Source organism: Manis javanica, chromosome 11, assembly GCF_040802235.1.
Source record: "Manis javanica isolate MJ-LG chromosome 11, MJ_LKY, whole genome shotgun sequence".
NCBI lineage: Eukaryota > Metazoa > Chordata > Mammalia > Pholidota > Manidae > Manis > Manis javanica.
This window is the reverse complement of record NC_133166.1, coordinates 79,758,245-79,783,369: the sequence shown is the minus strand read 5'-3', so window position 1 is coordinate 79,783,369 and position 25,125 is coordinate 79,758,245. Positions and strand designations below refer to the sequence as shown.

General features: G+C 40.3%; 1 protein-coding gene across 1 annotated transcript in view; it reads left to right on the top strand.

Moving 5' to 3' along the window:
• Window positions 1–3,288: 3,288 nt before the first annotated feature.
• Window positions 3,289–25,125, top strand: part of WDR64 (WD repeat domain 64) — a 103,083-nt gene continuing 81,246 nt past the window's right edge. The window contains exons 1-7 of the mRNA XM_073215737.1: window positions 3,289–3,629; window positions 8,558–8,688; window positions 10,717–10,816; window positions 13,162–13,265; window positions 17,194–17,304; window positions 19,590–19,804; window positions 23,287–23,421. Coding sequence (XP_073071838.1) covers window positions 3,488–3,629; window positions 8,558–8,688; window positions 10,717–10,816; window positions 13,162–13,265; window positions 17,194–17,304; window positions 19,590–19,804; window positions 23,287–23,421 — 938 coding nt within the window. The 5' untranslated portion in view covers window positions 3,289–3,487. The remainder of the gene's footprint in view (window positions 3,630–8,557; window positions 8,689–10,716; window positions 10,817–13,161; window positions 13,266–17,193; window positions 17,305–19,589; window positions 19,805–23,286; window positions 23,422–25,125) is intronic.

Sequence of the window (25,125 nt, the reverse complement as noted above, 5' to 3'; positions counted from 1 at the left end):
CCCCTGACAGGATTTCTACCAGATGGACAGTACCTGGGCCAAGTCACGACTAGCTGAGGGCCAAACCACAGGCCTTGTGCCGTGGCCTTGCCTGCTAACTTCCATGCATGAGCTCTCAGATGACTTATAAAGCTGAAACTATATTAGCTCAGGGAAGCCATTTCATGTATTGTTTAACTAGAGCTTTTCTCTAATGGCAACAATATTATATCATTCCTTACACAGCTAGGTGTGTGTTTGCTTCTGAATTTGCATGTCAATCACCTTTCACAATCATTTATATGTAAAAAGTACTTAATAAAATCATACAATATTTCATTGTGAAAAATAGATGGAAAAGAAGAATATATAAATAGATGAAAATTATAAAGGATATTAGAAGCAGGGACAGGTATATGAAATAATACATTAATATTTAAATAATGTGCCTAATTCTATTGAAACTGCACAAAATTATCAAAGTATGTGGCCTGGGCCTAGAAAGAAATATTCTAAAGCCAATAGTATTGTAAGGATGGCAGGAACATGAGTGATTTTTTTCAATGATCTTTAAGTCTGTGATTATTTCATTTTTGCATTTGAGAAAATACAAATACAAATGTATCCTGTAGCTCTAAAATTATCATAATAGCTGTGAACTCCCCAGCATACACTTCTAAGATGTTCCTAAAAGCCTCTGCTATTATATGCATTTATACCATTTATGTCTACTGTCTGCACATCCCTCCTCCACCCGCTCCTTGATCTAACATTCCACTGAGATAGATTTTCTCAAGGTCACCATAATCCATAATCCACATTCTAATGGTTGAACTTCAATCCTTATCTGATATAGCCCATAAGGAGTATTTGGCAGTTTATTATTCCTTTGTACTTTAATGCTGATCTGTGAATATTTCTGCATGTAGCTTTAAAATATAACATCACATAGATAACAGTATACCATGAATCAAATGATCACATCTAAAACAATGAACAGTAATTACTCAATGTCATCAAATATCCAGCTGGTGCCCCAACTTCCAATTATCTCATAAATGTCATAATTATGTTTCAGTTTGGATCTAAATACAGTCCCCACACTATGATTGGTTGGTACATCTTTAAAGTTCCTTTTAATCTATAGGTCCGAACTCCTCCTTTTTTCTTCCTATGCAATTTCTTTATTGAATGAACTGGATTGTCCTTCAACATCTCCTTTCATTTCAAAATACTTTGCTGTCTTGGCTGCTGAGACACTGCTTCCTCTTGGCTCTCCTCTTACCTCACTGGCCACCCCCACTTTGGCTTTGGCAGTGGTGCTTAGCTATCGACCGCTCTGACCTGACACTGGCAAGCTCAGATTCTGTCCTCAGCTTTCTTTCTTCTTCATCTACTTTGATCCCAGGCAATCTCACCGAAACCAGGGGCTCTGAACACCACTTAAATGCTGATGATCTCTCTTCCGAACTCTGGGCTCATACTTAGTCAACACTCACAATTGTTTATCTAATAGACATCTCAAATTTAACGTATTTTAAATCGAACTCTTAATTCTCCCCTACAAACCTGCTCCTCTCACCAACTTCCCCTCCAAAAGAGTAAATGATAACTCTCTCCTTTGGGCTTCTTGAGGCCGGACTCCCTGGGATTCCCCTTGGTCCTTTTCTTGCTCTCACATCCCATCTAACCACTTAGCACACCCTTCACATCACCCTTCACACAGCCAGACCACTAGCCCCATCACCACCACTAGTGCCCAAATCTATGCAGCTGTTGTCTTTTACTTAGATTATTGAAATTGGCACCTAATTGGTTTTCCTGCTGCTATCCTTTCTCCTCTTTGATTTATTCTTCACAAAGCAGCTGGAGTAATTCTTTTCAAATGTAAGTCAAATCATATCATTATTCTATTCAAACACATCCCATCTCGCTCAGGGTAAAACCTGAAGCCCTTACAGCAGCTTGTCTGGTCCTGAAGGATGTGGCTCTACCCGGACTCTCTGGCCTGGTCTCCCCACCTCTCTCCCTGTATCACTGCAGTCACATGGCCTCTCTGTCATTTCTCACACGTCAGGCACACTTTCATCTCAGGACTTGACAGATGCTGTTCCCTTGAACACCTTCTCCCATTTAGCCACATGGCTTAGCACCTCACCTCCCTTGGGGTGGGCCGAAGTGTCTATTAGGGGGCTTCTCTGAACTCCCTGACCTCTTTATTCTGATTTATCCCTCAACACACACCTTTACCCTTTTTCTTCAAAGTGTTTATCACCTTCTGACATTATTTGCTTATTTGTCTTCTCCATTAGATTGTAAGCTCAAGAGGCTATTTAGTTCACTGCTGTATCTCAATGCCCGAAACAGCATCTAGCATGAAGCAGGTATTCAAAAATGCTTGCTGAATGAATGGATGGATGATGATAACAATGCATGCATTAAATTTATAGGAAAGGTTGTCTTTCAGAGTCAGTACTCAGTCCTTTGAAAGCTTTAGACACCAAGGGGACAGTGCTAGGACTGGAAGTGCCAGTAACGCCATCTGCTTTACCTCTGAATACAAGATTTTATGGAGGTTTTTTAAGAGGGGCTTCTTCTAACTCATCTAAACCATGGGAATTTAACTAGTTGTTGATATGACATTGGACAACCTCTCTTTCCCATAAAGAGTTGAAGATTGGAAAACTTGATTTTATAGCGATTGGACTAAATGGTTCTGGAGTATTAGAGATGGATTAGAGGGAAGGAAGGAAGTAGGCAGAGGCCTCTTCTCATCCAATTAATGACACCTTGAAGAATGTTCCTCTCAATCAGGAACTACCCTTTCTCCATTCCTGATTGCTTTATTATTTTAATTGAAGGACAATGCATAAAAGAAGCAGCAGTATCTTTATTCTCTATGACCTTAAAAATATCTTCATTCAGGATAGAAATGAGAGATGCTGAAATACATTCTCATCTTTAGAAGTTCATGGTTCCACATCCAGTACAGTGGCAAGAATGAGTGGGGACTTCACTCTTCAGGGCATCTTGAGGAAGGCAAAAGGTTTGAGGTGACAGGACATGTAGGAGGGAGACAAGGAAGCCCAGTTTCCTACTTTACCTTCCCACATTCTTCTTCCCTCTCAGGCAGTGCTTGCATGCATGCACACACAGTTTGTGGGAAAAACCATCTGACTCTCCCCTTATAGAAGAAGGAAGAAGTGACAGAGAGATTATGATGCAATGAGGACTAGGTGAAGAACACTGGTGACATTGTGAGGTCAGGGGTTTTACTGAAATGGTTGTCTGCATGAAGTGCATTAGACCCAAGTCAGTGCTTCTCCCTGCTAACATCCTGGTGGCAACTCTTAGCTCCTACCCGCAGGATGAGGTTTTCAAGTCAAAGGAATGAGACCCAGAGCAAAAATGGAGACAGCAGGGAGGCACTGTGAACACTGGAAGGTTTTCCAAGTTGGCAATTTGCACTATTATTTCTGTACAGAAATAGCAGATTCCCTATATCCCTATGGATGTCAGGGAGGAAAAGCATTTTAACCCTAAACTTCAGACTAGCAATTTCAGGACAGCCTTGAAGGGCCTTGAAAAACTGATTGAACGTACAGCGGCACAGAAAAGAGATGAAAGAGCAGGCTTGTTTGTCCAAAAAGGTAAGATCAGTGATGACAGGGCAGTCCAGCTGGGTCCGTTGATTAGAACCGTAAACTATCTTAAGCCATCAAAGAGAAGCAACATAGCTTAACAGCAAAGACATTGTAGGGGAACCTGAGTTCTAAATAGTTAAATAGCTAAGTGGTCTTGGGGAAGCTTTCTTTTTTGTTCTGTGAACTTTAGTTGTATCAAATGTAAAATTAGAAGTTTGGATTAAATGACATCCAAGGGTTCTTCTGTGGGATCTACCATTTTTGATAGCTCACTGCTTGACCTGAGACCCTCAGTAATGCAGAGTGACCATCAGTAGGCCATGTGAGCCATCCATCCTGCCACCTCTTTGCTTAAAGGTATCAGACCATAGCCACTTTCTTAAGCAGGGCAAAGTTTTTCCTTTGAAACTCTGATTCGCTGTCTGGGCCGCTCCCCATGCCTCTAGGCTGGAATGACTGCGAGCATGCCAAGGGGCGGGCAGTGGGCAGCGGTCTACCCAGAGTACTGGTGACAGAGATGCCGTCGCAGGAGTGAAAGTAGACCAGCATGGGAGTGGTGTGCTGTGCTTTGAGGACAGCAGTGAGATGAAGGCTCAACAGCAGAGTAAACGACTAACAGAATAAACCCTGCTGGTGCAAGGAAAGAAACAGGCCCTGTTTAACTGCTAAGGGGTCAGCATGGCCAGGCTCTTACTATGCCAGGATGCAGAGTCATAAATAAGTAAAAATGTTGACTCTGGGTGTTCAGATCCAAACTGGTATTATTTGAATAGTATTTAAGAGTTTATAAGTCACTTTAATAAATATAATTTAATTGAGTTTCATGACAATGTTAATAGACAGATATTGCTATTATTGTTATTATCCTCATTTTATTTGTTAAGAAATGAAAGGTCCACATAAATCATCTGCCTGCCACCCAACTTCTGTTAGAGTGAAGACTTAGACCTTTTCAAAATGCCTTTTGAGATGATGGTGAACTTGGCTGGGCCTGCTAAACTACTCTACGAACCTTTGATTTTTCCCTAGCCATTTTGTTTTACCTCTCTCTGCAACTGATTTTCCAGACCCTTACCACCTCTTCTGAATCCTCTATGGGACCTCAGCTCCTCTCAGCCAAACTTCAGGCCCCTGCTAGACAAGGATTCTCCCGAACCCCCTTTCTACCACTTCCAAGTCACCCGGAGGGGCTCCTGTCCTTTCTTCCACCCCTCCTCCCCTCCAAGGCTCTCCCTTTGCTACAACAACTTCAAAATCTCCTTTTCTACTGGTTTTGTCCTTTCAAACTAAAAATAGATCCAAGTGTCCTGACCTTGACTTTCTTGTCTTCCCTGTAAACTGCTGCCCTATGTCTTTCCTTTGCTTCTCCCTTTAATTTCCCTGCAGCGTCAACATTTAATTTTCAATTTACTGAAGTCTGGCTTCTCTCATCACTTTGCTGAACTCTTACCGAGTTATTCAGTCACCCAATAGGGTTGCCAAATTCAATAAAATGTTCCCATTTTCACGCTTACCTGGCCATTTCACTGCACTCACAGCTCGCCGCCGCTGCTTCCAGAAATGCTGTCCTGCCGTCCTCTCCTCATACCACTCTCTTCTTACTTTTCCCCTTTCTCATTCTTTCTTTGCCTTTTTTCCTGAACTGTGCCTGTGTCCTGTTTCAGTCTTATAGTACAGACTCCATCCACTTCATCTCCCAAGCCAGATATCACTCTTTGATTACCACAACTGCCTCTTGACACAATAGTCCTCTTGCCAAGAGTTATCCCTTCCTCTATACTTACGCGGAGCTTTTCCTTTTAAAATAAATGCCACATGCCTGGTTTATTAGCTCACCTCTAAGACCCATATATCTCAACTTGGCATCCAGGCTATTGACAGTCATGCCTCAACCCACCTTTCCAGCCCAGCTCCCGGGGCTTTCCTTCATGCACCTTCTGCCTTGATATGAACCTTTCAGCATCTCCAAGCATGCCACACTCCTCGTGACTGACTGTGCACATGTCATCTGCCCAGTGTGGAGTGCCTTTCCTCCCTTTTTATTGTGACTATTAACTCTTGCTCACCTTTCAAGATCCAAATCAAATGTCACTTCTTTGCAAAAACCTCCAGACTTTCCCCAAGCAAGGCCATCTGTAGCACTATCAGCACACTTTATTGCTATCTTGAGGAATTTACCTGCTATTACATGTCCGTTCCTGCCACTTCTCGCCATCAGTGAGCTGAGTGCTCTGAAGGTTTTGTAACCCCAGTGCTTTCCCAGAGTCTGGTGTCCAGTAAATTCTCTTTACGTGTGTGTTAAATGAACAAATCACCTTGCTTTAATTTCGAAGCATGCAATCATAAGGCCACATTGAAAAACTTCCTCCCTCTACAGCATATATGGATATGTGCAGATAGAGATATATAGATATTTAATAGAATATTGTACTTAATATACCATTGTATATATACATACACATATATACGTTAAATTTGATAAAAACTAAGTACTGCCAGATAAATCACCATAACAGAGAGACCAACCTGAAAAGATTGAGAAGGAGAAATGTAAGTTGACTTCCATCTGCCTGCTGATATTGGCTTACATTCCCATTCATTCATAAATGCTGGAAAATAGGGTCTACCTCTCACTAGTCAAGAAGCTAATGTGTTTAATGGAAGAGTGTCCACCTCCAAAAACACATCAGGCATACTGTAGGAATTCACCCACCAATATTGCTCTTCTATCTTCTTGCCAATAGTTTGATGGAATTAAAATCCTCCTGAGAAAGTCTTATCACTCTCATCCAGTGCATATACAGAGAGACCCATTTACCATGAGACATGCTGTAGTCACAACGTTGTGAATTTAAAGCAGCTAAAGGATTTGGATATCTCACAGAATTTCAATCCAACACAAGCAAGATGGAATGCTTTACTTTCCCCAAGAACCATGGTCCTTCCTCAGTTGCCCCTGTTTTGGTAAACTGTACCTACATCCACTGAGTTTTAAAGCCAGAAACATGAGTGTCGTTTCAGAGCAGGATCATTGTTCCACCTGGGTGCTCCTGACACTTGGACTGGATGCTGCTTTGTTCTGTGTGAGGTGGGGAGGGGGCGGGGCAGCCCTGGGCACCGTACGGTGTTCAGTGCATCTCTGGCCTCCACCCAGTGGAAGCCAGACGCACTTGCACCCCCAGCTGTCACAGTCGAGAATGTATGCAGACAGTGCCAACATTCCTGTGGAGACAGAGGGCAAAGCCTGCCCTGGATGAGAACCACTGCTCTAGAATCCTGCCTGCCCTCTACTCAGCACTTCTGCCCCCAACAATTTCCAACCCATTCCAGGTGTTTGGGATCTCCTTGCAGCCATACTTTGCCATCTCCTGTGCTCTCTGTGGTGTCTGTCACTCATCATCCCCGTGAGACCACTTCCAAGAGTGAAAGGAGTTGTAATTAAGTTGAGGAATAGGCACAAGTGAGACTTTCCATGCAGCCCAGGAAGTACCATCACTGTCTGGCGCTGGCCCAGGTCTGCACTACCTGACACAAGTACTAATGCACCAGCCCCTCCCTGGCTTTGCGGCTCTCCCCATCCTCACAGCTGCCAGTGTGCTTTCAGACTTTAATTCAACACATGTCATTTCCCTGCATGTGTCACCTCCCCGGGACAGATTACCATCATGCTTAGACCAAAATGCAAACTTCTGAGTCCAGCCTGGCCTGCCTTCCCTTTGTGATCACATCCAGCACGTCCCCCAGTCCCCACTGTCCTCCTCAGTGACCTGCCCAGAACAGGCTATTCTCTCCAGCCTCAGCAGCTTTATGTTTATCAGCCTTGGCCTAAGCCGCTCTTGTCCAGCTTTATCTATGGCTGACTCCTTTTTGCTTATTGGGTCTCAGCTTGATTTCTTTGCCCATGTTCTTACAGAGGACTTCCCTGAGGTCAATCCCCACCCACCACCACTAGAAAATTCTATCACAACTCCCTACAGGTTTCCTTCTGAGCACTTACTCACTCTATACCTCATGACTTTTACTCTGTTGCTAAGAGAGGTATGATGCACACAGAGCCAAGCTCACTGAGCACACTAACCTCAAGGAGAGAGCTCAATAAATTTGGACATTGGTAAACATACCTGTAGCTATCAACTGGATCAAAGAAAGAAAATCTATAGCATCCCAGAATGCTCCCTCAAGCCCTTCTCACCTTATATACGTTCATAACCAACCTAATGTCTATCTCTACTCGTTAGTCTTGCCTGTCACAGTTCATCAATATTTTATTAGTTTGTTCACTTGTTGATTTTCTGTTTCTCCCATTAGAATGTAAAAAAAATCCCAAAAGAAGGGATCTTGTCTATCTGGTTTTCCAGTTCCATTACATTTCTAAGTCCAGTGTCCAGCTCAGTTCTGCCACATAACAAATACTCGGTGCATTTTGTGTCTGACTCCTTCTCGTCCTTAATAGTTATACCCCAGTAAATGACCAGATTTGGCAAAATCGATATTCGGGCAATGGTGTGTTTGTGTGTGTGAGTGCATCTGTGCAGCGTCAAAGAGCCCATCGGGAACTGCAATCGGCTCACTTCTACTTTCCACCCAAGATGAGCTCTAGCAAACCCTCCTGATTGGTAAAACGTTTCACAATATTTAAGAACTAATTCACTTTCTTATATTTGGCTTCCCAAACAAAATTCCCAGAACAGTTGAAACAAAAGCTATGGAGGAGATACAAAACACCAAAGTAAAATATTTCCTTCTGACTCAGTAATGTTTTAGCTAAGGCTAGTGTTATATTTCCAATGAAAGGATCTTTAAAATGAAGAATAATTTAGTTTTTATAGGGTGAAATAATGAAATAAGACTAGTAAATAGAAAAAACAGCCAAAATATGCAATATAGTCCTTGGGAATTTTATGACAATGTCCTTGTACTTTGTTACAATGCAGATGCCATTGATTATGACAAGTTTTATGCAGCCACACAGGAACTCTTTGGTCCAGAAGTGAAGAATCAAGATGTGAAATGCTTTTACAGAAAACTCTGCAACAACCCTCATGCATCTATGGACTGGTGTGAGGTAGTCACTTTTCATGTTTATGACATCCAGGTATTTTCTGAACTGGGTAAGAAAGGAAGCGAAGGCTATAAGGCCCTGCTGGAATGGGAGGGGCAAGGGGCTCCGCGTCCCTCTCAGTTCTTATGGGCTAGGAAGTCATTTGAATCTTCCCAGTGATGTACTACACCATCAACTTACTGCAGTGCCTGCCTGATCAGTCTTTCATACAAGAAGAACTAGTTCCAGCCCCAAGTGGACTGACAAGTTTAAAGTACTATCCCCAAAGAGAGCTAAGTTTCTCATTAGTGGCTGTGGTCTTGATAGAATTCCACCATTTTTTCCCACCCTTCCATGAGGCCTTCTTAGTCTAAGCTTTCTAATGGTTTAACTCTAGCTAATCTTTGTTGTAAACAATTAATATGTGCCAGACTACACTGCAAAATGCTTTACACACATAATCTCATTTAACATTTTAAACACTCAGATATTTGTCCTTTTGTTCAACTAAGGAAGAAATGGAGATGTAAGGAGGGGGAGACATTTATCCAAGCTCTGAGTCCCAGTTAGCATAGAGTCTGAATTAAAAACCTGGACCATCTGACCCCACCATGCATGCCCTTCACACACAGCAATGATGTGGGTCACATGCTGCAGGGCTGGGGTGCAGACCTACGGCCGACCGCTGACCGAGTAAGACAGCAGTGAGCAGGATGAGGAAACTGCTGTGACAAAGACTCCCAACAACGACATAGTGAAAGGACTCTTCTGCCTCATTTCTCAGTCCTTTGAAGAGAATTAGATGCTAACTCCAGAGTTTTTGTACTCATGGAAAATGAGTAGTGGTTTCTGAGAAGAGAATGGACTATTTAAGCTTGGATTGGGGGCTGATTTTGCTGGTGGGAAGAGGGGAAAATATGAGAGAGAAGGTCTAGGTGATCCTGATCTGCCACAGAATGAAGTCCATCTGCGGAAAGCGATTAAGGGGGTCATATGTTGTGAGACTTGGGTGTGGGCAAACGTGAAGGAGGAAGCAAGGACATCTGTGAAGTGGTCGGTTTGAAGGAACATATGTCAATATGTGACTTTAGGCTGTCACCCAGAGTCAGCATAAACAAATGTTCAAACAAAAGCATATAGCTGGCTTGGATGTATTTTCAGTCGACTCATTTAGTCACTAGGTCTTTTATACTCAAAAGTGTGGTCCCTCATGGGGGCTTATAAGAAGTGCAGACTCTCAGTTCCCCCCAGACCTACTGGATCAGAACCTGCACTTGCAAGGTGTCCCAGTGCCCACCACCCACCCAGGGCTCCAGGAGCACCCCACGGTCCCTCATGCCCACACCTTAACAAGTACCAACTGGTCGCAACTCTATGAGAAATACTGTGTCATTAAGTTATGAGAATTTTATTTCTGCTTTTTCATAAGGCAATTAAAAAACAGCTATCTTACTTTTCAGATTCCTTGGAACTACCCAACTGACAATTTACTCACAGATAAAGAGTACTTTGTCAGGATATTCTTTCAGAGTGATTTATTTTCATGCAACACATTAGAGAGTAGGGCTTGGAATATCCAAGGGGAGAACATGCACAGTCTCTCAAATTCCAGAACTCCCCCTTAAAGGAATGGAAAGGTCTTGCCCAAGAAGATTTATGGGAAATGGGTAGGGACAGTCATTTGAGAGTGGCCAAATTTAACATCAAAGTTCTCAGCACAGACCCTTGTCTGCTTAAGGCTGATGTGATTTCCAAACAAGTATTGACTCCTAATAGGAATGTCAGTCTGAGCAAGGACACCAGGCTGGTCCATCGATTGGTCCATCCATCAGAAAGAAAAAAAATCAGTGACTCCTTAAAAATCCCACACCACCAACACAGGGTGTGCTGAACACATTAAACTGCCCTCTCTTGGTACAAGGAACCCCTGACTTTTATAAAGCCAGGTCTTGATTATTAATCCAAATTAGACTTTAAATTCAACCAATGTCAAATCTGTTACTTTATCAGCCGGTTCTGAGATGTTCACATGTATATGTGTTTGGGATTCAGATCTTTGGGTACTTCTCCGAAGAAGATTCTCTTGCTTCCCAGGTGGATGAAGACAATTTGGTTTTCCTCGTTTCTAGGAAACAGCGAATTATCATTTCAGGTGATACTTTAAATTTCTCTTCCAAATTAACATGAGTTTTAATACTTTCTCAAAAAATAAATATTGGGAATAAAACAGAAACTACACCTGCAGCTGAGTCTGACATGTCATTGCTCTGCAGGAAACTAAATAGGGAACGTAAGGGGGGAGCACTCAGGTTTTCATGAAGAGGTTCAGATCTCAAGTTGAAACTGTCTGCAAAGGCATGTGCTCCAGTACCATGTGGAATCGCACTTCCTGAAACGTTCTGCAAGTTGCACTAACTAGAGCTTCTTCCCACACTATCACCCTTGATTATTGGCTGGAAGCTTAACCTGTATCTCTGATATGGCAGACCTGGGCCTAACTTAGGAAGTCTCCAGTTACATGCCGTTTGTTAAAAATTTGAGCCTGGACCCATCTCTCTCCAAGCTGACATGTCAGGCTTCCTTTCCTTTCTTCCCTCCCAGAGGAGGAGAGGCAAACTCTGAAATCTGCCCCTGTCCACAGCCTTTAGCCCAAATTCTGCAATGAAATGTGTTGTTTAGGTTAAATCTGGTGTTCTTTAAATATGCACCTTTGTGAACCAAGCCCACCCTTGTCTTCAGCCTTTCCTTAGCCCAACCATAGGCCTCGCCAGAGCACAGCCTCTGGCCAAGGACACTGTCCTCAAAGAACAGAAGAAGGAGGTTGTCCCTCTCCACCAACTCAGAGCTGAGGCCCGTGAGCCAAGGAGATGTGTAGCTGGCATCCTAAGCTAGAACCTTGAAAGCATTTTTCTAGATGGCAGTTGGGTTTTGTGGATCATTTACTCACTCAATGTCTGTCAAGCTCTGCTGTGTGGGCCAGGTAACTTTCTAAATACCGGGGATGCTGCAGTGAACCATCAGAAATCCCATACCTCATGGAATTTATGTTCTAATGGGCAGAGACCAAGTCAGACAATAAAAAAAGTCAAATTTAAATACATGTCAAATGGTAATAAGTGCTATAGAAAAAGATAATCAAGAAAGCAAGCCAAATAAAACAGGAGTATGGGGAAGAAGTTGGTTTGGAGATGGGAGCTTGGTGCTGTGACGTTAAATAGGGTGATCAGGAAGCCCCCAGCAGCTGGTGATAAAAGCCCCTGAAGAGATGTGACAGCAAACCTCTCACTTGAAGCAGGAGTGGAGCTGGGAGTGGGGTTGGGAGCAGTAGCTGAGGTTCCAGACGAGGTGTGGGTCAGGTGTCTGGGGCCTTGATGTCACCTGAAGGACTTCTGAGTGAGGCAGAAAGCCACTAAAGGGCTGCGGCTGGAGGAGAGGCATGATCTGTGTGGCCCTTCAAATGTTTATCCTGGCTTCTGTATTGAAAACAGTCTACAGTGGGGAAGGAGTGGCAGCAGAGAATTGTGGGTTTGGAATAAGATAGTGTTCTCAAACTTTCTTTCATTATTATTTCACGTATTTTTTTTCATTCTGAGGTCCCTAAGAAGCCTTTTAGACATTTTTTTCCTAACTGTACTCCACAACACCTTCACCCCCTACCCCATGACATTTTAATATGTGGATATACTGTGTATATGTTTATGTACTATATGTATATGTCTGTACTTTATACACAAAAAGTGTAAACTCATTCACACCCTTCAAGATCCCATTTGTACCCCCTTGAGGGCAATATTTTCTTTGTTGAGATTGCATGGATTAGGGTGATCATCCTGGACTATGAGATCCATTGACTTGCTTTCCTCTTCAAGAGTTTACGCTTACAAGAAGTAAACTACCCTGGAAAGAGGTCCAGTGTATGTGGCTTTCTTGTTCAGTACATAGGCAAAGAATCATCAAAGTGCTTGTGCATTTTTCAAAATACACAAAAAACAACCTGAATAACAGTATGAAACTAGTTTCATTCTTTTATAGTGGAAAGCCTGAGATAGCATTAGGTTTTTATTCTGGGTAAATCATGATGGTGACAGTTCAAAGAAAGGATTCCTAAGAGATGTAAACATCTCAGACTAGAAATTATTCCAAAAGGTGTTCAAAAAACACATTGTCTGTAAAATGGGAATACATGCATGTATGTTTGTGTAGGTGTATGTATATGAGGGAGGGTAGTGAGCTTGTGTCTTACATTTTCTCTGGGAATTCATGCAACACATTTAGTTGGAAAGTGCGATAGATTCAGATTACTATCTCTGTGGATAATTAAAAAGCAATGGTTGCTGGGTTTTAAAGCTTTATTTTACTTTATCTTTTAAGTAACTTGGGGCTCTCTAGAAAAAAGTTGGCTGCTTTCTTATTCTTTTTTTAAAAAAGACAAACCTAACAAATGAGTTTTAGAACCTTTATGACTGGGAGTTGAAATGAATATTTTGTTATTGACAGGTAGCAGAAGACGAGATGTGATTAAGGGCATTGTCAAGATTCCTCATCTAGATTTATTAATAGCAGCTTCTCAGAAAGGATTAATAACAGTCTTTAATAGCCAGGTAATTTGAAAGCTTAGGTTTTTTTCCTCTCTCCCCTTTCCTTCCTCTTTTGTTTTGTCTTTGCACTACACATATGTCTCAGGTGCAGCAGAAACCATGAGCCATATGTCAGTGTTATTCTAGAAAAAAAATTTCTAGAAAATTCTAGAAAATATTTAGTAGAAAATATTCTACTAAAAGGAGATTGCTGAACCCTCGAGCAATTTTTGAGGTGTTGGTAACTGCATTTGGCAGTGTTCCTCAGGGAGTCGTACTGAACTGTGTGGCATCAACACAATTAAAGGATGATGCTGGATAATTTTTTAGATAAATTCAGAAACACTCACAGGCCAAGTGACTAACAAGTAATGAAGGTCCCAATAAGAACCTTGGACTTGGAGTTAACAAGTGGCTCAAATTCTAGCCCCTCCACTGTACTGGCTCTGATGTTCAGCAGGGAACTTCATGAGCCGACTTTAATCTTTTGGTGTCTCTTCTCACACATCTGTAAACCGAGGACACCCTCTCCCTCGGGGGACTGTCGTGAAAATAAATGAGATCATGAATGTGGAGGCACTCATGAGTGGCAAATTCCCTTATAAATGTAAGACACTGTTAATATTGTAATTTCTCTCTAGATTTCTAAGTTTTGGACTTCCATTTTTCCAAAACATGACAGATTTTAATGGAATGGATGATGATACAGCCTACACAGTATTTCACTATGAAAAAAGGTGGAATGGTGTTAAGTCTCAAAATTTATAATCCCAATTTTTAGTTCATTTCCAAGAGGAGACAAGCTTTACACAAAAAAATATATTTAAAGTGATCGTCACATGATTAGAATTTCAACAGTAATTTTTAGCCCCTCAGTGACCAGAGCAGCCAAATTATGTCAGAGGAGCAGGCCGCTGGGCCCCGAGGTGGTGTTCAGGGCTTCCTTCCCTGCTGGGCACCAACACTGACCAGCTGTGCCTGTCACTTATTTATGTCCACACCCTGGTTCCTATTCATCCAGAACCAGAGAATTTGCCTCCTAGGGTAGTTGTGCTGTTTAAGAGTTAGTACATACAAAGTGCTTAGGGTCATTGTACACACTCAGGAAACTGGCAGCTACAATTACGAACAAATGGTATGAAAACAAAAATGTCTTTGCCTCATGGAAATACAAGCCTTCTCCATCTTTTTTCTTAGTGCCTTATTTCCCTTCTCATATTTTACCTTTATCTCCTCAAAAATAGAACTAAGATGGCATCTAGGGAAAAACATGCAAAGGAAAATGATAATCTTCAAAACAAAAGAGTTTAGAATTATAGGCAATAAAAGACATGGCATTAGCACATTTCCAGAGATGTATCTCATGTAGACACACACAGGCTTATGGCTGCACACACATGTACTCACAAACACAGACACATCTGTTTCTTATAAGAAAATGCAATTAGAGAAAAAAGATTTCTTAATAATTAATTATTTTGAGATTTGGCACACTGGGAATAAACAGTATTTTGAATGTTGCATGTCTAACAAATAGGATGTTACATTCTGTGAGAAAAACAATTTGGATGGGTCACAGGAATAATTTATTTAAAAGTAGCCATTAATAATGCAAAATATCTTATAATATGTTGCTCCATAATTTAGGCTCTATCTGAAGTAGAAAAAACACATTTAAGGATTTTTATATTGCTTGCTGGAGGGCTTGGTGATATAGACTGTAAAGGTCATTAATAAAAGTTCCTGCAAAATAGGCTAGATATTAAAAATTCAGAAGATAGCTTATAAGGATGATGAAACTTTCAAAGATGATAAAAGTTTAAATATGTGACTTCTGTTAAAGACAGAGGTAGAGAAATAGAAGAGGAAACCACAGGTGTTCTGTTCTCTGCTCACCCATTTCTTTTAGGGAACTTGATTTTTCCCATCTAGAACACAGTCCCTGGTTGGAAAAGCCTTTTGGACACTCCAAGGAAAGACAGTCTGCCATGACCACGGCTAACAGTTCTAGCAATCCTCCTGATGCGCTTGTCCTCCTTTTCACATAATCCATGCCTCTGAGCAGCCATTTCCTAGACTTTTTCCAAGACCATTTGACCATGCAAAAGAAACCAGGTCATGAATATACTTGACTGCCTACCTTTACCTTTAAGGCAAGTAACATGCCTTGAGAATGTCAGAGGCTGCTCCCATACATGACAGCTCTGCATGGAATAAGCCCATGCTTCTCAACTAGCATAGTACCCAGGGCATGATACTCATTCAATAGATACCTATTGAGTAAAAGAGGAAGCCCACTGGGTAGAATGTTCTTAAGTCTCAATAACTTAAGAGAGAACTTTAAAATGAAATAATGTTTTTTTTCTACTTCAGTCTATATTCATATTGGCCTATTTAGTATTCTTTTAACCACCCTTGCCATTGCTGTATCATTTTGCATTCCTAACTGCTTTATATTAAATGTTTCTCTGAATAGCTAAAGCATATGAGGCAGTTTGCCAAGAGGAGAAAAAAATAATGAGTAAACTACAAGACTCTAAAGGCACAGTCACCAGGCTTAAAAACAAGCCACAGAAGCCTAAATCTTGCCCACAGCAGATAAAGCACTATTGCACAGAACTAGCTTTTCTAGGGAGGTGACTCCAGGAAGGTAAAAATGACGGGTGGAATTAAATGCTGTGTGGTTTCGGAGTCAGTTTCCTCATCATCTGTAATTGCAGTGCCAACGAGATTTCATTATCTTCTTCCTTTATTTATAGATGAGAGTTCTAACCAGCACCAATGTTACAGTAAGTACATTTTTTTAAGTCCTATTTGAGTCATATTTAAGGCTATGATGATGGCTCCTCCATAACCAGTCTCAATGAGGTGCTGGAATAGGCTGTGAATAAGATGTTTTCATAGATGGTATATTTTTGTTTATTGACTAGATCAAAACTAAACCTGAGCAACTGTCAAGAGGACCCAGATCTTGCTTTCTGGAGTTAACATGATTGCATAGAATGGCTTGGAAACTCCCTGGAGGCTTCCATTTAAAAGACTGGCCTACGTTTTTCTGAACACCCACTGTTGAGGAATGTATAAAATGGACACAACCTAGTTGTGAGGACAACAAGGAGATATTCCACAAGAACAATTTTAAAATATTTTAAACTTGAAAGCAGCATAAAAATATTGAGTGCAGTTTTGTAATTTATTCACTCCATATAGCTGACTGGAAAAGTGAGCTGGCTGCAGGTGTTGAGCTGTGAGTTGCTTTGAGGACCCCACGTGGCTTTACGAGCAATGGGAAATGCTTACTTTTACCTGCTTGCCTGTGCTGACACAGTGCACCAGGCCACGTGGCAGAAGAGTCTAGTTGCCCTCTAAGCTTCTGAGCCTTTGTTTCTTAAATGGGTTTTACAGACAGTAGAGGACATGCCTGACACCTGCCCAGCAGTTTGCAGCACCGTGGGCTCCTGTGTGGGAGCTGTTCTTGCTCAGTAGTGTGCCACTGACATTACAGATCCACTCATGCCCACATGGTGACTTTAAGCAAGACACAAGACATAGGCTTTAACTTGAAGTATTGACCAGATGATCCCCAGGGTCTTTTCTAGATAAACATTTTAAGCATGAGTACAGCCAGAGAACTTGCTTGATCTAGAGTCCTGGTGTCCACATGAAGTGTTCTCAATGAGCAGTGCACACAGAGGACTGCTTCAGCCACTGCATGCTTTCTGGGGGCTGCGCCAGCCCCTGGCCTCATCATCCCCAGCTGAGGGAGCTGACAGACTCAGGGCAGGGCTGGAGGGGAAAGGAGGGGAGACTCCCTCCGAGAAATCAAAGAACAGGCATCACAAGGCTCCTCTGCACATAAGGCTCCAAACAGGGCTGTGACCCTGCTCCTCATAACTGTTCCATGTGACACACCTAAAGCCATTACACCCTCAGTTCTGTGCTTTTCTGTCAGGACACCTCCTGGATTACTGGATGCGATTACCTCCCACAGCTGAAACGGATTGTTGCTGCTACAGAAAGGACCATTATTGTCTGGGATTATAAAGCTCAGGGGAGCGGCAAGGTACTGTGCCAAGAGAAACACTCAAAAAAATGAGGTTGTCTTTTTCCCATACCTGTAGGATAAGAGCAGTCGACTTAACATCAGTTTTCTCATGTGTAAAATGAGGGGGGTTCACTAAGCCATCAAGTTCAGCATTAGTATTCTGTGAGTCTAATTAAAAGGGAACATTCTTTCCATTCAGTGTGTGTTTTATTTGGCAGTATTTGTTTTGTTTTGTTTTCTTGTTCACTTTGTTTTTGAAAGAAAGAGGCTAATGCCCTTCTTCTTTTATACCCTTTTCTGAATCCAAGTTTTAGCTTTTCGTTTATGCTCATGGTATCAAATTCAAAGCCTTACTCTCCAGTCCAGCCTCATTTGGTAAGAAAATTACTAAAACCAAATGCCTAATTCTAGAAAGATATCTAACAGGGCAGATGTTAATGTTAATCCCTCCAGGGGTTGTGATGTTACCACTCACCCAATTTATAGGATTTATTAAGCATATGCAGGCATATAAAAGTAATGAACATGTTCCCTGTGCTGAATAAAACTCAGTTTTGGAGGATCTCCTGAGTAAATGTAATACACAATATAATGGACAGGATATTAAACAATAAAAAAGAGCAAGTGCAACAGGGGATCGGAGAGGCAAGGAGATAGAAAAATACCGTCAGAAGACAGGCTGACTGAAGGCTGTGGATTAAATAATACTTAGCCTCCTCCTGTGCCTCCGTTGTCCTTAGCCAGGTGAAAAGCTGAACCTCCCGTGCTTGCACATGATGTCACCAACTAGTGATGCCAAAAATCTTTGAAAGAAGGCAGATAGTAGCTTCATGTGCTGTGTTCTGTGCCCTGTGACTACCTCTCGTCCCACTCGTATTTCTCAATCCCATACAAGCCTCCAGTTCCTTGAAAGCATCCTCTGTGGCTCTTTAGTCACCTCCCTCTTCTCTGCTTCCCTTCCTGCCTACAGCCCCGGGTGGACCATCTGAGTTGAAGTCATCCCACCTTCCATTCTCTTAAATCTGTATTTGTCAAAACTCTAGTCCTAGACAGATGTCACAGCACCGCCCCACTCCTCCCCAGGGATAAGCTCTGCTGGGAAAACCACAAACCGCACTATTTGGCATCACTACAGATTCAGGGTCCGCAGACTCAGGGGCTTCCTTCAATCTCTTTCTTGTCCTTGTCAATCTGCTGTCCCATTCCTGGCAGGTGTCTAGAATTCCCTTCTCCTCAGGCCCTCTTCCTCTCAACAGATGGAGTTGGCCCTATTCTTCTAAGGAAACTGAGTCTAGGAGGCTTGTCCTCCTTCAAATCCCAGCTCTCCCACCCACAGCGTTAATGAGGTTACCCTCTTACTCCTTCGTTCCTTCCCTCCTCTCTGAAGCCCACGGATCCTGCGTCTGTCACCCCTCTCCCTCCCGCCACTCCAGGGCAAGGCTCCAAGGCTTCCTCCCTCTCTGTCCTTCTGACATTACTCTCTCCTCCAGGCCATTTCCTCTCAACCTTCCTGTCAAAGGATTCATGTCCCAGTCAAAGGTCACCTGCCCTGATCAGGGACCTGAATGGCCTCCTTGGTCACTCTGTGTCACAGCATTCTGGCTTATTTACAGAAGTGTCCTCCCCATTGTCAGAAATGAACGGTTTAGTCACCTGTGTCCCCCACTAGAATGGCAGTTTCACAAAGTCAGACACTTTTCTTGTGCATCCCTGCACAGCCTGTACCTTAAATAGTTCTTGGTACATCGCTGAATAAGTATTTGCTGAATGACTGACTAAGCCTTGAAGTATGTTCAAGTCTCACTCATTCTAAAAGAAACAAATGAAAAAAACGTTTTTAGTATTTTTTTCTTCTGTCTTACATAGAGACTAAGTTCCAGGAGAGCCATGGCTAGACAGCATAGTGAATCCATTTTAACAGTACAGTCAGCCTGATAAATGCCTGATGAATATTTCTCCTTGTAAAATAATTTCAATACTTGATTTTCCTGTTTACCATCCACTTTCATGTCAATGGCTTGACATAAAAGGTCACTGGAACCTTTTTACGCTTCCTCTTCATATTGCCTTACCAATCTAAGAGGGACCTTCACCGTAATACATCAGAAAATCTTAATGCTGTTGAACCAGAGGTCTTTGGGATTTTTTCTTCTTTTCAAGTTTTTTTTAACTCTGTGGGAGTTATCTAAAATGGGAGACATCGGAAAGCAAAATATTTATCAAATAATGGGGCAGTATTTAAATTTAATATTTGGGTATTTAAAGCAATGTAATGACTGACTAAAATATTCTTCTGTTTCTAGGAAAACTATTGCATCATCAAGCCTATGGATCACTGCCTCCTCTGCGTGTGTGTAGTGTCTCCGTCTGACCAGATCTGCCGAGATGACATCCTCTTGGGGGATGATGGTGGTTTCGTGAACAAATTCACATTAAATAGTGATGATTTTGGACTAAAGCAGGCAAAATCCAGAAAGAAATTACAAAATCAGGTCCTAGACTCAAAGAACTTTAAAAGGTAAGGTTGTTATATGAATTGTCCAGTTGTTTAAATATGGACCTTGTTTAAGTATTTATATAGTGGAAATGATGTGCCAGGTCCCTGGTAGAAATCTGAAATACAAGCTAAACAATAAATGCTTCTTATCTCAAGGAATTTCCAGCATAATAAGGAAAACTGGCAAGAAAATTAGTAACTGAAATTCCTATTTTAAGTGTGATTAACAATTAAAATCATATGTACTTGAATGAATTAAAGAGTTAAGTGAAAAAATTAAGTCATGAAAAAACTATAAAAGATACATGACTATTTACTAACACTTGAATAGAACATATTCTAAACATAAAAGCAATGTATACAAAGTTCAAACAGAAAGTTTGACAGATTTGATTATATACAAAATAAAACCTGGCCATCAAAAGATAACATGTTAAAAGTCAATAACAAATGGGAATAAATATTTGTAACAAATATCACAGGCAATGGATTAACACTCTTTAATAGGTATTGGATTGCAATTAAAGAACAATAATTCAAAATGCTGCCAACAGTGATCCCCAACTGACGAGATCATGGGTGACTTTCATTGTTTATACTTGTAGTGTCTCTGAAGTTTTTAGAGTAAAGCGTGTATTACTTTTAATAGAAGGAAAACAAATTTTGTATTAAATATATCCTCTTTCTTAGTTAAAAAAATACAACTTAAAATCAGATATAATTTCTCACAAAATCCAAAACAGTTAAGAAGTAGGATAGGCATTCTCATTAACAGCCAGGGGTAGAGTATGAGGGGATCTCTTTCTGGAAAGCAATTTGGGAAGATGCATTAAGTGTCTCAAACCTTTATACATTGGAACCTGGGATCCCCATGTGTTTAAAATATAAGTAGGAGTTTCACAGCATTATTTCTAATAGTAAAATATCTCGTGTCCAACAATAGGATAATTGATTTAAATGATTAATCATTTAATATATTTACATATTTCATAAGTATTTACATACAAATATATTTATACATAAACTATACTGTTGGTCAGACTTCTCAAAAGTATTTAAGGTATCAAGGGCAGTCAATGAATCATAGCATAATGATATTAGGGAATGCCATTCACCCCCATTAAATTATAGGTCACTTTTGAAAAATATTTAATAATATAGAAAATGTTCATGATATAATATTAAGTAAAAAAATTTATTTTTCTATGTACATATGAATCCAGTTTTACAAAAAAATAGATGTGTGTGTCTATGCATTTCTACTTAGAAAAATATTGAATGTAAATATGTTAAAATATTAATAATTCTCTACAGAACTTCAGAGAGATGATTATTTTGTTCTTTATGTTTTTCTACTTCTTAAATTTCATACAATGAATATTTTTCTTTTAGAATAAGAAAAAACTTTTAAAAATACAGGGTATACTTTGTTATTAATGTAACAAATATCTTATCCCAGAGTTATAATATGCAACCAAAAGCTCATTACAATTATTACAATGGAATTAAGACTAACACATTGCTAGAATCCTAAGAATAACAATAGTTAACTATCTGGCTCCATTTTCCATCCTTCATACTTGAGCAATATTAATTAGTTTTACCAAAGTACTAGACTCTGATGGGGGACTTTTCTAATACATGATGTGCTGTTCTATATACTGTCAAGTATTTCATTCCAATTATGATAGGCTCTTAGAATATAGGCTGAGACATGAATTTTCTCTTTACTGTATATGTCACTGTAGGTAAAATTGTAATATTTCCAGAATATCTTGCCTGGCTTTAGTACATCTGCATATTAATAGGCATTCAGAGGTGGAAAGAACTATGGCTTTAGTGTATTTGCATCATTCCTCAGGGGTGGAGAGAAGTTCATCTCCATATCAATGGGTAATTACCTGGCAACCAAGGGTTTATCTGTACCTGAGAGGTGGGGGGAGTACCCGTTTTGCTTCTGCTGGAGCAGGAAAGATAGAAACAGCCGAGACTGCAGTTTGTAAGCAATAAATGGATTTTAAACTTTATTTCTCCCTTTGACTGATTTCGGTTTTTAGAGGTATTTTGCCCTGGGATTTCCTTTCCCCAGACTATAGTCACCTCTCAGAATATCCCATGGCCTGTTTTTCCATCTTTGTTTCCATTAGATATGTTGGAAATAATACCAGCAGACCTCAGGAATTTGAGAAATCTGGGCAGAGTTAAATGAGTGCTAATTTACATTGGTTCTTTTGAGAATTATTTACATGTAAATGAGCATGTAGATGATTGTCCTCCACATGATTTGAATTACTCAAGGCCAAAGTGCATATATAAGGCTGAGTCTTGAGGTATTTCTTACACCAAGAGAACCTCAAACCCAACACAATGAAAAGTATTAAGACCGAAGGGATAATTAAATTTTGGAGTCATTAAAGTTTTCCTGCAGTTGATAGCCACATAATTTATTCAAACTGAATGGGTGGGGGTGGGGTGTGCAACTAACACTGGTATGCAAAACATGGTACAAATTAAAGGAAGAAGCATCCAGCACCCAGAGTTCCAAAAAACACAATTTGGCATGGAAAAGTATCTCCCTCTCCACTCCGTTTAATCCAATACTGTGCAACTTGCCTGCCTTTGGTTATAAACATGTCTATTCCTCAGCTAGAATCTAAGGAACTTGGGGACAAGAATTCTACCTTAAATATGTATATGTCCTCTGTAAGTGGGTGACAATATGTACTCAATAAATGTTTGTGAATGAGGAAACAAATACACTTTAAAATGTAAGTTAATATAGCACTGTGAAGATGACTTCTTTTAGGTTAAAATTTTACAGGAGTTTGGCCCCTAACACTAAGCCTGTCACTAAAATGTCCTGTGAACTCATGGGCAAGCCTTCAACAAGGAACAGCGGCCCTAGCCTCAGCTTCACCAGTGATCTGGGCCTATAAGTTTCTCAGTCCTTCAGTTTTGAAAATATTCATAGAAAACATGAAAATGAATGAACTCATATAAAATATAAAACAATATGAAACATAGTACTCCATTTGGATGATAAGAATTTTTTCAGTAAAGTGAGGATCATAGTGCAATATTGGATGAGGATTCATCTAGATTATTCCTTTAATTCTGAATCTATAGCTCAAATTTGATGATAAACCTTTAATTTTCCATTTAAAATATGCTGAACAGTTAAAACAGAAGTGTCAAAACAACATTAGACTCACAGACACTGAGAAGTGGCTGGTGGTTACCAAGAGGAAGGTTTATGGGTGGGGGTGGGGGTAGAGGAAGGGGGGCTGTTGAACCACTGTGATGTACATTTGATAATAGAAAAATGAAAATAAATAAACAAGCAGTTAAAAGTGGTATAATCCACAGGCTAGTAGTACACAGGCAGGCTTAGCCACAGTTCAGAGCTGCGATTTGAGTAAAGTCAAAATGAAATGCTCAATAGAAATTCAATGTGATGTGTTTTTGTGTCTAACATAATCCCCTTGGTTTCTTTTAATTTTCAGCGTTAAAAGGAAGTTACACAATGACTGGGTTATGAAAATCAAATACATTTCATCTCTAAATTGCTTTGGATCCTGTTCCTTAGACAGTGTTCATTCATTAGTTTTGGAATCCTTGAAGAGACTGGAGGACTCTCTGTAAGTACAACAGTTTATATACATGAACATCCTGTGGCTTCCAGACTTTTCACAACTGATAAGCCCATGGCAGCTTTGGGGCCTTCAGACTGACTTTGAGAAAAATCAGATGTTAATTATTCCACTTGTTTGACAAGATTAATTTGATTTTTCAGGAGGAAATTGAAGTTACTCATGTGAATCTGCACATGATGTGCCCTCAAGGGGACATGCTAATTTGTTCTTTACAGCTATATTCTACTGGATAATAAGTCAATATAGGTGTATCAATATATTTTCAAAATTTGGTCTTTTAAAGTAAAACTTTATACTTTCAAAGTCATTCTTACAAGTCAATTGGCTAGCCTGTGAGTATCTATAGCACAATCAAGTACCATGTGTAATAAATATACAAATTAACTTTTTATAGACAGGAGAATTTGGATATTGTATAGTCTTATTTTCTACTTGGCTAAATATTTATAAATATCTATTAATATATAGTAAGCATGTATTAATTATATTAATATACAGTATGTATATTAATGTATAGTAACTATAAAACAGCTGTTGTATTTTAATTTTTAGTTTTAAAAATGCATTGAGATATATGCTACAACACAGATAAACCTCAAAAATATTATGCAACTTGACAGAAGCCGGACACAAAAAACTTCTTGTTGAATGATTTCATTTATTTGCAATGTCCAGAAAGGGGGAATTGATAGAGATAGAAAGGAGATCAGTGGAAGCTGTGTTTTGGTGAGGGGGTCACAGATCCTAAGTGGGCACAAGGGAACTTTATGGAGTATAGAAAGTGTTCTAAAACTTACTGTGGTGATTATTTTGCAACTCTATAAATTTATAAAAAATAATTGAATTGTACACTTACAAATGCATGAGTTTTATGTTATATAAATTTATACTTCAATAAAGCTGTCTTTTTAAAAATGTGTTAAGACTTCTGGTTTCCAGTCTGGCATGGAAGGAGTTTGGCAATTATCACTCAACCCTAACAACAAGTAAAAACACTAAACAAACTAAAAAATCAACAACTCTTCTTAAATTCATTAAAGAAGTAAGGTTACAGTTCAAACTGCTCCCCCAAATTTAGAGAGACAGACAGGCAAATACTGAGAATCACAACCTGCCAGAGCACAAATCTACAAGCAGAAACCTCTGGGGAAACCATCACTGTGGTAGCAAATCTAATGTGTAACTGACAAATTGTTGAGGGCTCAGCATAGACAATTCTGAGAGCTAAAAACTTCAGGGACCCAGTCACAGGGGATCCCCACATTTTTTTTTAGTTTTACCTCTAGGAGTTTCTCATAGTGAATACTGAACAAAAATCCCCTCTTACTTCTGGCAGAGGAAGGGGGAAATGAATCATTTTGAAATACACCAGAACATTCTGTTCTTAACAAAGGCTGCTCTCAAGAGAAGCTATCTTACCAGAGCTAAACTATTAGGGTTTTATCAGAGACTAACCGACACAGGGAAGGGAAGTACCCAACTCCAGCCATCTCTAGCCATCCTGTCCCACCTAAGAGGAAGGGGACAGAGAAGCAATTGTGAAGTTCACAGTCCAGAGGCACAGGCCTACTAAAAGACAAGAGACCTAATCATAGGACTATAGACTGCTTCTCTCCCTCCGCACCCACCTGATGACCTCATCACTAAAGGCCTTGTTATAGCAGTTCCTTTTACACAAGACATCATGAC